Source organism: Papaver somniferum, chromosome 2 (genome assembly GCF_003573695.1).
Source record: "Papaver somniferum cultivar HN1 chromosome 2, ASM357369v1, whole genome shotgun sequence".
In the NCBI taxonomy this organism is placed as follows: domain Eukaryota; kingdom Viridiplantae; phylum Streptophyta; class Magnoliopsida; order Ranunculales; family Papaveraceae; genus Papaver; species Papaver somniferum.
Window position 1 is genome coordinate 15924647 of NC_039359.1, and position 12830 is coordinate 15937476.

The 12830-nt window shown below is 36.8% G+C and overlaps 2 protein-coding genes across 2 annotated transcripts; both read right to left on the reverse strand.

The window, feature by feature from the left end:
• Positions 1–1289: 1289 nt before the first annotated feature.
• LOC113350680 (organic cation/carnitine transporter 3-like) lies at positions 1290–2900 on the reverse strand. The gene has a single exon (XM_026594812.1). It carries the CDS (start codon positions 2898–2900, stop codon positions 1290–1292), a length of 1611 nt encoding a protein of 536 aa, XP_026450597.1.
• Positions 2901–3335: 435 nt separating this feature from the next.
• On the reverse strand, positions 3336–7047 carry LOC113347001. Its single transcript, XM_026590572.1, has 8 exons — positions 6645–7047; positions 5244–5277; positions 4903–5139; positions 4667–4756; positions 4481–4546; positions 4114–4211; positions 3962–4009; positions 3336–3876 (listed from the first exon to the last, which is right to left on the reverse strand). The coding sequence occupies exons 1-8, from the start codon at positions 6911–6913 to the stop codon at positions 3759–3761; spliced, it is 960 nt and encodes a 319-aa protein (XP_026446357.1). The 5' UTR covers positions 6914–7047; the 3' UTR covers positions 3336–3758.
• Between the last annotated feature and the right edge of the window lie 5783 nt (positions 7048–12830).

Sequence of the window (12830 nt, forward strand, 5' to 3'; positions counted from 1 at the left end):
AAATGAACCATGTTTTCAGCCATAACAAAATTAGCATTCTTGAGAACATTTCAGCGTTCTTGATCAAGATCATGACTATCTTTTCTTCAGATCTTAAAACCATGAATATTTTGATGAAAATATGCAACATAAACAAAAGGAAGAACAATTACCAAGTTCACTGTTGGTTTAGATTTTGTGTCCTCTTGGTGGTCTGTTTCTATACCAGCAAACATTACAAAAAGGGCAATCATAATTGGGGATAAAATCTAGGACATGCGTCGGGTAATTAAGGTATACAACTCGTTTTTTTCCTCTTTTGATTAGACCATAAATAAATATCCGTCTCTATTTATGACGGAAATTAGATTTTTTTTCACTTAATTTTCCTTCTCTATTTACTCCCTTAATTATCCTCCCACGATCATGAGAAATAAGATAAAAACATCCATGTTGTAAAGTTTGCATGCAAAGAAGCGGCTTCTTTATAATTAACACATAATAGCTCATTCGAAAAAGAAAAAAAGGGTCAAAAATATTAAAAGTGTCACTAATTACAATTATTCAATGAACGTGTATAAATAGAGGGGTGTATTTTTTCAACCCCACACCTTCGAACTCATTCACTCATTTCCAACTTATTTTCTTGGTAAATTTTTTAACCTAAGAGTATCAACATGTCAAAATGATTAGCCGTGGTCCCACAAAATTTGTTGCTCAAAATGTGTTTGCTTCCTTTTCAAGAACGCAAAATTGTGATGAAAACAAACCTGCAGTACTCAAGTTTCGTGTTGCAAGAAAGTAGGAAGACATCGATTTCATGGCGACTAACGAAGTCACTACTTTGAGTCTAAAGAATATCACGAGGAATATCGCGATATTTTAAGTCTAAAGACAATCGTGAGGAATTATTAAACTATTATTTACGCTAACTGAATTTATAATTATTTGGATTAAAATTTTCATGTGTACAAGTTCTCACGAGTTGAATTAAGCCTCATAATGTGTGGCAATTATTAAAATCATCATAACCAAAAGTCATTCTGTCTCATGCCGCGCCGTTACGGCACATATTATTTCTAGTTAATCATAAAAGAAACTAGATAAAGTGTCTTAACCTCAAATAAGTCGAGTAAGCCTCAAATTAACCGGGTTGTAAATTAAGAAATTTAAAATACTATATAGAAAAATACAAAATGTGATATTTTCTCCCATTACATGAAAAAAAAAATCATAAATAATAGGATTATAATCAGATGCTAATTGCAATTTGATCCTTCACAATCATATACAAAGATTGCCAGGTTATTTTACATGTAAGGTACCAATATCTTCTTGTCAAATGCCTTAACAATTATATTATTAGCCTTTTCTTCTTCATCATCCATGGTGTCACAAATGATCTCACCTCTTGTCTCTGGCAAACAAAGGATAAACAACCCACAACCCAAAATCACTAACCCAAATACTCCGTATGATAAGAATCCATTATCGTCAACTCCTCTTTCAGCTGCAATAAAAATTGGGCTAAGAATACCACCAAAAACCAGAGCTTGTTTCACCATTGACAAGGCTGAACTCCTCACGGAAGTTGGAAATAGTTCTAATGTGTATATCAATAACACGTTAAACGCCGTACACACGCTAAAGAATGATACTAATTCAATACCGATTCTCAATCCTTGTTGTCCCTCCTGGATAACCACACACATGATGCTACAACCACCACTCAACATTGTGAAAAACAACATTGAACTTCTCCTTCTCAATCTTCCTATTAAGAAATAGGTGATCAACGATGATGGCAGCTCGGATAATGCATTTAACGTAGCACTTAAATAAATACTTGAAGCCAAACTCCCAACGCCTAATGGGATCCCGTAGTACATCATTCCGACTCCAAAAGAAACTAGCATTGCGGCCGATAGTCTTCTAAAAGCCCATTTTTTATCCCATAACATTTTGATTGAGGAATACAAATCTGTATTGCTTTGTTCTGGGTTTATTGATATATCTATACCGGATAAACTTATGTTCAATAGATTCTTATCAGTTCCATAAGAATCAGGAGAAGCAATACTCTTCAAAGTATTAATGGCTTCTTCTTTTCTTCCTTGCACCATTAACCACCTTGGTGATTCGTAAATCATGAAATGAACTATTACAGAATATAGCAATGTTGGGATTGAAGTTAAAATGTAGAGCATTCTCCAAGAAGACCCTCTCATGAAATAAGCCATGGCTGGTAATGATAAGAAACCAAGAGTGAAACAAATGAATCCAATAATACCCACCTTACCGCGGCGACTTTTTCCAACGATTTCTGTTGATAGAACAAGTGAGCAAGTGGAGATTGTTGCCCGGCCAAACCCGGTTATGAATCTTAAAATTGAGTAGATCCAAATATTAGGTGAAAACGCTGTTAAGAAAGTTGATGAAGACATCATAAGACATGAAATAACCAATAAGTTTTTCCTACCGAGAGACGAGTCGGCTAGTGTAGAAAGAAAGAGTCCACCCAGTAGACAACCGGAGAAGAAAGATGAAGTTGGTAAACCTGCGATAACAGGACCCAAACAAGATAGGTCCCATTCCGAGACTGTTGATGTTTGGATTGGCTCATTCCATGTCCATGCATTTCGAGGCAATTTACACAAGTTGGAGGCCATAGTTGAGTTGCATGATTCGATGTAAGGATCTATGCAGTGCCATGTTGGTTCTGCATCTGCGAACACACTTATGAAAGTTTGTTGCGCTTCAAACACCCATGCAAAAGATACAACTATGACTTGCAGCAACTGAGCCCAACCGAAATTTCCTATAAACCGTTCAATTATCTCGTCGAAGGTTTTGACAATTTTTTCGAGGAGAGGATGAGTTTGGGTATCATTGGAGTTGAGGAGGTTTGATGTATCTGCCATGTTTTTGTAATTGTGTACCTGCCATGTCTTGGCAATAACTGCTACTAATAGTTCCATAAGAACAACTAAAGACATGAAAATGATAACATTAAAGAAATCATTTAAAAAATAAAAAAAGATTGCCAAATAAGGTATGACTAGGAAGTGCAATGGCCAACTCATTCTTGAATACAAAATATTATCAGCTGCTGCCAAAATTTAATTTCCAAAAACTCAAAAGTCTCATCCATGTGAAACACAATTCGACTTAACTAATTTAATGGACTAAATCAGATTCAATCTGATTAGCTAAATGTAGGAAATTACTGGGATATGAAGACCAAGCCGCATCCACTCTGTATATATACATAATACATTAATTTCTAATATCCAGGAAGGTGCGTGTAGCTGGTTTGATAAGGATTATCATCAATGGAAATAAATTCAAGGGGTTACTAAATCTTGAAACAAGTACTTACATAAAACAATCAGTTTTTGAATTATATTAGTTAAGTCGTTACTCATAGCACGTTATATATTTAATAGCTAATCGTGTTTCATATGAATAATACTTTTGACTTTATAAAAGAAACAATAACATCAAAATACCTGATAGCACAATGGATAGTCTTTACCAAACATTTTGGAGTAGTTCTATATCTGCCACCTCCAAAATACTTGGGGCACTTTTGAGTTCTTTTGAGTTCTTAGGTTCTTCATAGACTCAATAAGTAACTTTACAAAAAGCTGGACAATGAGTGATGGACCACAAGTTCTCAGCTGCAATGGGGGTTTCCACATTTTCCAATTCTATGTGCAAGTTCAATTAGTAACCATTCATATTTACTTCAAAATTTGAGCGATCAACAATCTAACGTGTTATGATGATCCCGCAAACGCATTGGGGAATATTTTTGTGAAGGCAGAGTTTTTCGCTTTCACGACCAGAGCGTAAAAACTGTAACAAGGGATGTGAACCAGAGCCATCGCTAAGTACCTGCAGATACAAATTATGCGTCAATCCATAAACGACAGAGAAAATGTTGGAGTAACGAGGAAATATGTTGGTCACTTTTAATTACCAGAGAGGTGCCCATGGGGTTGAGAGCTTGAGAAAAGCGTAAGGCCACCTATAGACATGCATTGAATGTGCACAAATGTCAAAAGGAGGTTCTGCAAAGTTTCTTGTTATAATTTAATTGAGCTTGTCTAGGAAGAGCAGATGTTAGCTTACCATGTCAATACACCACAGGCATGAAGAACCCACTGGAAAACAATGTATAAACAGCTCCAAATCACGAAATAGACCAGGCCGAACCAATAAGGAAATGGCTGAACAATGAAAAACCTGTTTATTAGTACTAAAATAAAACAAATGTCACTGATATAATGGAAACAAATACCAATGTGAAGTCCTAATTTTTGACGCTTGTTTGAAGTTCAACAGTTCATGTTATTATGGACTGACTGGAGTTAAAATAATGATTTACTTCTTGGTGTGGGCTGCCTATGGCTGTCCACGTTATTCATGGACAAGTATACTGATACCCTGAACTTTTGCGAAACAGGTAATGCTTTATTTACTAAAGCGTCATACTTACACGACTGTTGAGAGTGGTGTCGAGGAGAAGAAACACAAGATTGAGAGAATGCATGCACCCCGCGATCTGTTAAGTGGTGCGATTGGGAGTACATCAGTTCAAGTTGAGTGGAAAATAAAGATAACCCGATAAGAAAGAAAAAGACATGTACATGCTAAAGCAGCAAGGAGGTAACAGAGTATTTACCAGGTCAACTTTAAAGTTGTCACTGGAGGGAAATGGTACGAGAAGGCACCAAAAGACAATGTCTGTTAGCACTGCAGCACCTGCAGAAGTCTGTTTGAAAGAAGTGGCCATTAGCAAATACTAAAAATCAAATGGAAGACGGTAACAAATCAGAAGAAAATGCTGCAAGAAAGACTATAAGCTTTTTCTTTTGTCAAGGTTGACATAAAAAGAGGAAACTTAAACAGAATATTAACCTGATAAATGATTTGCAGCAGATAACCCCCAAACCCAGCTGTTTTCACCATCTCTTTTCGTTCATGATGGATCTTCTGTAATTTCGAAACATCCCAGAATTTGTTTGATTCGGTACTTGACTGATTAGGTTCATTTCCTTCCAAATCCCTTCTCAGGAAGCCATTTCCTAGCTCATTCCTGCTGGTGGTTGTCTTTAAACAAGTCCAGCATCCATGCGCAGATGCAACGGTTGCGAGCTACAGAAAAGTCATTACATTACATGTTCAGTTGAACCTTGACTTTGGAAAATCCCCATTCTTTTTCTCTCATTTACAGAAAATTCAAGGAATGCAAAACGTACCACAAAATAGATGAGGACCAAGGTGAAAGTCCACCTGTAGTGTAGATTGCGTATCATGAGAACTCAAACCTAAATATCGATAGTGGGAAAATGACAATCACCTCGTACATAGATACCTTAATATCATCAATGAAGGATATTCTATTCACAGGATAGTATCACATTATTGATGAGTTTCACTTAAGGGTTCATCCAGGGAACATCATGTTAAGCTTGATAACCAAGAACATGAAAACCTTCAAAAGCCTGCTATTCAAATAGGACCAAATACCACTAGCAGTCATTGTTTATCCTACACCGTAATATCATAGCTAGATGGTAAATTTTGATAAGAATTCTTTTCATCTACATGAATTCTTTTCAAGGGGTCTTTGCAGTGAATGAACAATTCACAAAAGTAAGTGTTTCTGCCAGATTCTTGGTACTCCTATGAGAGCATTGAGGCTATACATGTCTGGATGAACTGCTCTCTTTGCCACATACACCAGCCTCAAATGCAAACCCATAGCTTCAGATTCAACAGCATTTAAGGCAGACATTTTATCAATAAATACGAAAGAGCAACAGCCTCAAGGTTCAGCGGTTATACACACCCTTCTATCACACTGGAAGTCCACTAACTGATTGTGCATAACAGAAATTAAGGATACTCAACCAAGATTACAACTCAATGACATCCGTAACCCTATATAGCATGATAGGAACATGTGCCTTAGTTGGTGTCGGTTATGTTGAGTAAGGAAAAAAAACAACTGACATCAAATCAAACACAAGCAGACCTACTTGTCTTGGTTATTTAGTTATCAGAGGAAGGTTCCTTTGACATGCTTAAATGACATTCTCCATTGCACACAAATGTAAAGATCCAATGGCTGATTTTCAGCAATATCTATTGAATTCACTCTCAAACTTGTAACCCCGTCACCTACAGCTATTGAAAATACTAACAATTATTAAAGAAGTTGAACACTATAATCAAAACATACATGGTTCTAAGTTTAGAAAGAGCTGAATTTTGGTGAGAGTGTTATGCTCAACGCATATATCTTCGTCCCCAGAATTAGCATAGAGTCGTTAACTTTTCAAAATAACAATAACAATAACAACAAATCCTACCTCTTAGTTATAATTATACTACTAAATCCAAAAACACTCAACACCTAAAACAATAGCATTGTATTTCTTACTGATAAATACAACTTACAAGATTCAATTACAATTTAGTTCAAATACACTCAACACCTAACATGATTATGCTTGACGAGTAATAGAAGTGTCTGCAACAAGTGCAATGTAGAACACATCCTAAGAAGTAATTCTACACAATGTAAGCAAAAAAAGAACAGAAATACAAAAACAAAATTAAAGAGAAGAGTAAAGGGTTTAAGAGATGATCTTAACTGAGTGTAGAAATAGAAATCTGAAGGACCATCATTGATAACTGTCTTACACAGTAAGAAGGTCATGATAGCAACCACCAAAGCTCTATAAATTAAAATCCAAATTGGATTAAGATATTTCCAGCAAGAAACCCACGAATCATAAACACTCAATGGAGCCTTCTTTGATTTCCAAATCAAAACTACAGCTACAATTGCAGGTATTATCAGAATTGTAGCACATACATAAACTTGCCATTCAGACCAGTAATCTAATCTCTCACTATCCATGTTTTTCAATTTAGTGAAAAGAGAAAGAAAAAAACCACTTCTTGAATCTCTCTGTAGACAGTAGCTTCAAGAAAAAGAAAAAAAAGAACAAAAAGAAAAAGTAATTTGTCTTTGGAAGTAGATGCAACGTGGTTCAGTTTAAAACCTAGACAAAAATTCTCAGTTGAGATTGGATTTCGGTAGTTTCCTACTTTACTGGACTACAATTGCTATAGGCACAAATTATTCGGATATGGGCAGCCTAACAATTATGCTTTGGAATTGAATGAGGTTGTTGCGGTGGTTGGGCAAATAATAGCTATCTGAAGATAAAGCATCTGAAATTATTGGTTTCATAGCTTTGACGCGACTGACATGTTTTGTTCGTGTAGGTTTTGGCAAAGCAGTCCAGTCCTAGTTGTGGCTTTGCCTCTGTGTTCTTCTGTGCTCCTTCCCTTCTTGGTCTCCCTATGTCCAATGTAAAGAAAAGAGAAAAACGGCAGAAAGGCTATTCCCTGATTTCTTTGTTGTCTTTGAACCGCTAGAATCCTTGAATTGAAATTACATTTCTGAATAAGCAAAAGGAAAAACATAGTAATACTTGGCGTTAAGTCAGGGGAGAGCTTTCCATCCCTGTCAGAATTCGGTCTGAACTAATACCAGTAATCAGAATTCAACATAATTACCTTCTCCAAACATAGTTGATTGTCTTCAAACATAGTTGATTGTCTTCAACATAATCCACGTTTTTGCGGAATTTACGTTGAGTTGGAGATTCAGCAAACTCCTATTCAACATAAAGCATTAGAAGGCTACGGACAAGATACGAGAGACATAGTTGATTGTCTTCAAAGATTGTAATTGTGTAAGATGACAAAGTTCTTTTGCTGACACACAGATTCAAGAGGTTCCACCATCTGCTCTCTGATATATGAGTTTCTTTTATATTTTGGATTAGCCATGAACATCATCATGAAGTTCATGTATTCGTCCATTTTAGGAAGAATCTCTCCACCTATCAACTTCGAGTACTTAAACACAGCAATAAGCAATCCAATGGCATCTTCCACAAAATGTTCAGGCACACAAGCAAATTCAATTGGACAAGTTATTGGTAATGGCATTTTAAACCCGCCGACAAGGTCTACTAACCAAGTAAGCATCAACTGGTAAAAAGAAAGTGCCTGCTGAAGCAATGGTTTATCAAGCAGTACCTGGTATATATAACTGCAGTATTTCCGCCAACAAAATTGGAACTCTTCGTCTAGATCTTGTTCGGCATCCAGGTTCCGCTGAGGAAAGGAAGCTGCTCCCACCATCACTTTTAAACTATACGGATCAATTTCTTCCATTTCTTGATATTCAAGTTCCAACTCAGAGAGTGACTTTATTAGCCCAAAATGGAGCACCCTCGCCGTCATAAAAAACCATTCACAAAAAAAATGTATGTTCAGTTTTCAAACTAGAAGTTCTCCCTGAAATTAGGTTCATGGCATCCGCATTGTCTCGAATAATCCATGCCACAACTTCGTCCAACGATGAGTGGAGGGAAGTCGACTTACTCAAGTTCAAATGGGTACCGTAGATTACATATCTCACATCTATTTCACCCTGACTTCTTGTATCTGTATCGAAGAAATTCTTGAAGAGCCGAAGCATAACAGCACCGAGATTGACAAACAGGCCTAAACTTGCACAAGTTTTATCGACATGTATATTAGCCATTGAAGAGTTTTTCAAGATTAACTCTGCAATAAACTGAAGAACACTCTCTCGTGTATCAGCATTTTCCAAGAGAAGTAGAAGCACCTTTTCCAGTCCATCATGTAAACAACTTGCGTAACTTCTATTGGTTGCACTGAAATCATCTGAAATAAGACTGACATGAAAGAAAGGTCCCAATATGCTCGTCTTCTCAATTTCGAGTCCATTAGCTCCTTTTGGTAACCACATTGGATGATTCACTAGAGCTTTCGCCCCATGTGGAGATTCAATTAAATATCCAACGGTTGCATAAACAAATCGCTTAAAAGAGATTCTTCAAGAACCCATTTACTCAAATCCTCGTATAATGACCTCAAAACTAAATTCAGGATTGAAATGTCCATTTTCTCGAGAATGTCAGTGAAAAAACCCTGACGGGCAATCCAATGAACGACCTTCGTGTTGGGGTTCAGAGTCATCTACATGCTAATCTTGCGGAAACATATTAGCTAACAAGAAACACTTGATCTTTCGGATTGCTCCATGAACCTTACTAGGATCTAGGATAAGAAGAATAAAGAGAAAGAGAACCACATAGATGCAAGCCATAAACAAAGCAACAAGAAGTAAAGTACTCATAATTTTAACGTGGTTCAACAATATACACAATGTGTGTAATATTGTCTACATCCACCAAACGGCTACGACCTCTTTATTCATTATAGAATCACCACTTTACACAACTGATTGACTAAATCAATCCATCGACTCACCACAACATGACCGAACATAAGAATTCTCACAAGCATCATATAAGATCCAAAGTAGCATCTTCACCCATACGAGATAATGTTTCCCACATTATCTACCACAACGAGACGATCTTCTCTGCACACCCTGATATAGATTATCATGGACGCCTTTAGCTCAACACCAATAATCGAATCCAGCACCACCAAGATGATCTTCTCCTTAACAAGATGTCTTACCAACATCTCCATATGAATACTCCATAACGACATATCTTCCAACATCGATAAGTATCCCATAAAAACCATAATGATATACTCCTTCCACCATTAGGTCTCTCACATAACCACCTCAATAGGTGGGATGAATCCCTCACATCTCTACGAGATTTACATTGAGGATTGCATGACTAAAACACTTAGCCTAGACCTCCTTATATAGGAGTCACAAACTTGGTTCCCAAGTATTAGCCTCCTTGGTTTAGGAAACCAACTCATACTAGGAAACCATGGTCCATTAGGCAACCCATATTATATATGGAAGTTGACCCAATTTAGGAAACCCACCGTTTCCTTCAATTCTCCACCTCGGATCATGCATTCATGCATGAGACGATCAACTGTTATCCTTCTATCTTCTGAACATCGATTGCACCATCACTGGTTGCCTACATATCCTCAATAGGAATCAAACTGAAATGTAGTTCATCCAAATTGTTCCCTACAACCTCCACCAGAAGAGAGCAAACCAAACTTGAACGTAACCAACTCAGACTTAACAATCCAACCTACCGGTGATTGTACAAATCTCCACCACGGTGAAAAATCTGACCATCTCAACAACTATCATCATATGATCATCCGTTATGCAACATCTTGAGAAACACCTTACTCCTTTCTGTTCACAACTCCATATTGATTGACATCATAATGGTGTATTGCATGCCAACTCAATCAGACCATACACGATCGTTGTCCATATGCTACAAATCGAACTTAGTTACAGTCATTATGCGCCTTTGAGCCTTCGCCACCTTCGAACTTGTTCCATACTACGAACAAAGCTCCGTGTTGGCCTGCCTTGCTCCACCTAAGTTAATGTTCCACTCTTCTAAGCCACTAACTCCAAGTTGCTCACCACATCCGTTAGGGTTGACATCCATAACTAATCGATCAACAAATAAAATTACCACAGTAGCCTTCATGTGTATTCCTAAGCATAACCTTATCATAACCATAGTCTTCATCTTCGTTTCCAAACTCCAGCCGAGTCAATTGCTTATTTAAACAACTGATCACATACTTGCTTTTCCACGAGCATGTCCTCCAAAGCGAGTTGACGAGATACCTTGTGTTAGTTTATAATAAACCAACCTTTATGTTAGCTTCCAAGAAACTAACCATCTTGTATGTACCAAAGCATATTGAGCATGACTCTAACTGCGCACCAAATACAACCAATCTACAGATCCTTTCCACTGCGTGCCAATCTCGAGATCATATCTATGAATCTTTCTTTACGAGCCTATCTACGATTGGATCATGATTCTACGACCATATTTCCTCAATTGAGTTTTACTCATTTAAAAAAGCTCATCATATCTTCAACCATTGCATTCATACTTCACAACCAAACTGTTCAGCTTCACAGAGACTTCGATAGCTGACACACCATAGATTTCTACACCACTTCAGCAACCTCAACGGGCTCTGACAACAATATTCTTTTTACAGGCATAATTGTCAATATAGTATTTTATCAATTTCTTAAGCAAGCATGTAGTTTCGACTTCATGACAGTCAAACCACAACACAATCGGATTCAGATAGAACTGTGACTAAAGTCGAAGAATTCATTTCTACCCTCGTAACAATGCATACTGTCACACATTTTGTCTTGTACATATCCCTTTTCCAATCTTGCTCCAAACATACACCAATGTTCGAAATCTGATAATCCGTCCTCACACAAAGACCCAATCACACCCAGCCATAATCTGAAACCTTCGGTAACTTCCTCAAGCTCCAAAAAATTCAAGACACTGTTGTTTTTATAACTTGACGGAAACTATAATGTTGCTGAACAAAATTTCTCAATAGAAATTTCTACCTTCATCTCTACAGGCTCTGTCACTATTGAAATAAATTTCAATAACTATAGCAGATGAGCAAACCCCCAAATATTATCATTGATATAATGTTGCTCTCTCCAACATAAAGTCTCACACTAATCATCGGGAAATCAAACCAATGCATAATAAAAGGTTGATGGAAAAACACGCCGAAATTGTAGCCCAATCAAATTCATGCACCGTGTTTTCTCCAAGTAGTATGCGCTAGCTCCCGTAGCCACACCACCATATACATTGTAGTATTGTATCTTTATTCTTTAAACTCTTGAAGTTTCCAAGCGATACCTTTTTAATTCCTCATAATGGGTCTTTACCAAAATAGGAACGTATCCGCAATACAATAGACCAACCTTTTTCTCACAATGGTCTTGCACTTCAACCAGGTCCGATCGACTTCAAATGGTGTACAACCAAAAATAACTCTTCAACTGAACTTCTTTGATAAGAATCAAAAGATCACAAACTATCTAGCTTCTCCATCAGAAACAGTACGAGAGAAACTCCAAAACATTGTTCTACCCGAGACAATGTCAAACTTCAACACAGACAAACAAACCCTAACAAACTGTGTCGACAAACTGATTCTTATAAAATAAGAAGAATCTATAGCTCCACCCCAACCAATATCACATCTCATCCAACGATCACTGTCATGCAACTTATTTATAATCACACGCTTCAAATACTAATACTGAAATCAAACTCTTCACAACTGGAACATATTAAACCCTGGCCAATGAAAAATACTTCCAAAATGAAACCTACAACGAGATTTTCCCATATCCTTATTGTAACAAACAACTAAGGCAGAAAAAGTATGAATCCATCTTCACATTCTTCAACTTCAGGTTAAATACAAGCAGCAACATAATCCAATTGATGACGATTGATAACCAAATTATTGTTTCCTTGGTTTGGAACAATAATGAGACTTTGACATGCTTATATTCCGTCTTTACTTCCACAAACATACAAATCAATATTTGTATCCAAACTACGATATTCTTGCCTTCTTGTGTCTTTCCAAGCAAAAACCGATTAATTGAAATACGCAGGTCTTTCAAACATATCACAAGAATATGGTACGAAGTATAGAGAATAAATAAACTTACTTGAAGCCATGTATATGATTTATGCTCCAATAAGTATGAATGTCAAATCTCCAACGTAGAGCACCATAAACATCAAGACCATACATCTTGACCATATCGAATGTAGATCACCTGATATAATCTCATTCCTTTAGAGGTAGCTTACTTTGCTTTGTATCCAAAACTGATGAAATCAAATCCTACACATACTTGATAACATCAAATTCTGCATCTTCGGAAGCTGTAACATCAAATCCTCACA

Excerpts from the sequence above, each read along its gene's own strand:
- LOC113350680 (XM_026594812.1), bottom strand. The coding sequence starts at position 2,900 with ATGGCAGATACATCAAACCTCCTCAACTCCAATGATACCCAAACTCAT.
- LOC113347001 (XM_026590572.1), bottom strand. The coding sequence starts at position 6,913 with ATGGATAGTGAGAGATTAGATTACTGGTCTGAATGGCAAGTTTATGTA. Across the intron at positions 5,278-6,644 it reads GATTTCTATTTCTACACTCA|GTGGACTTTCACCTTGGTCC; the intron begins GTTAAGATCATC and ends TCTACACTACAG. Across the intron at positions 4,547-4,666 it reads ACAACTTTAAAGTTGACCTG|ATCGCGGGGTGCATGCATTC; the intron begins GTAAATACTCTG and ends ACCACTTAACAG.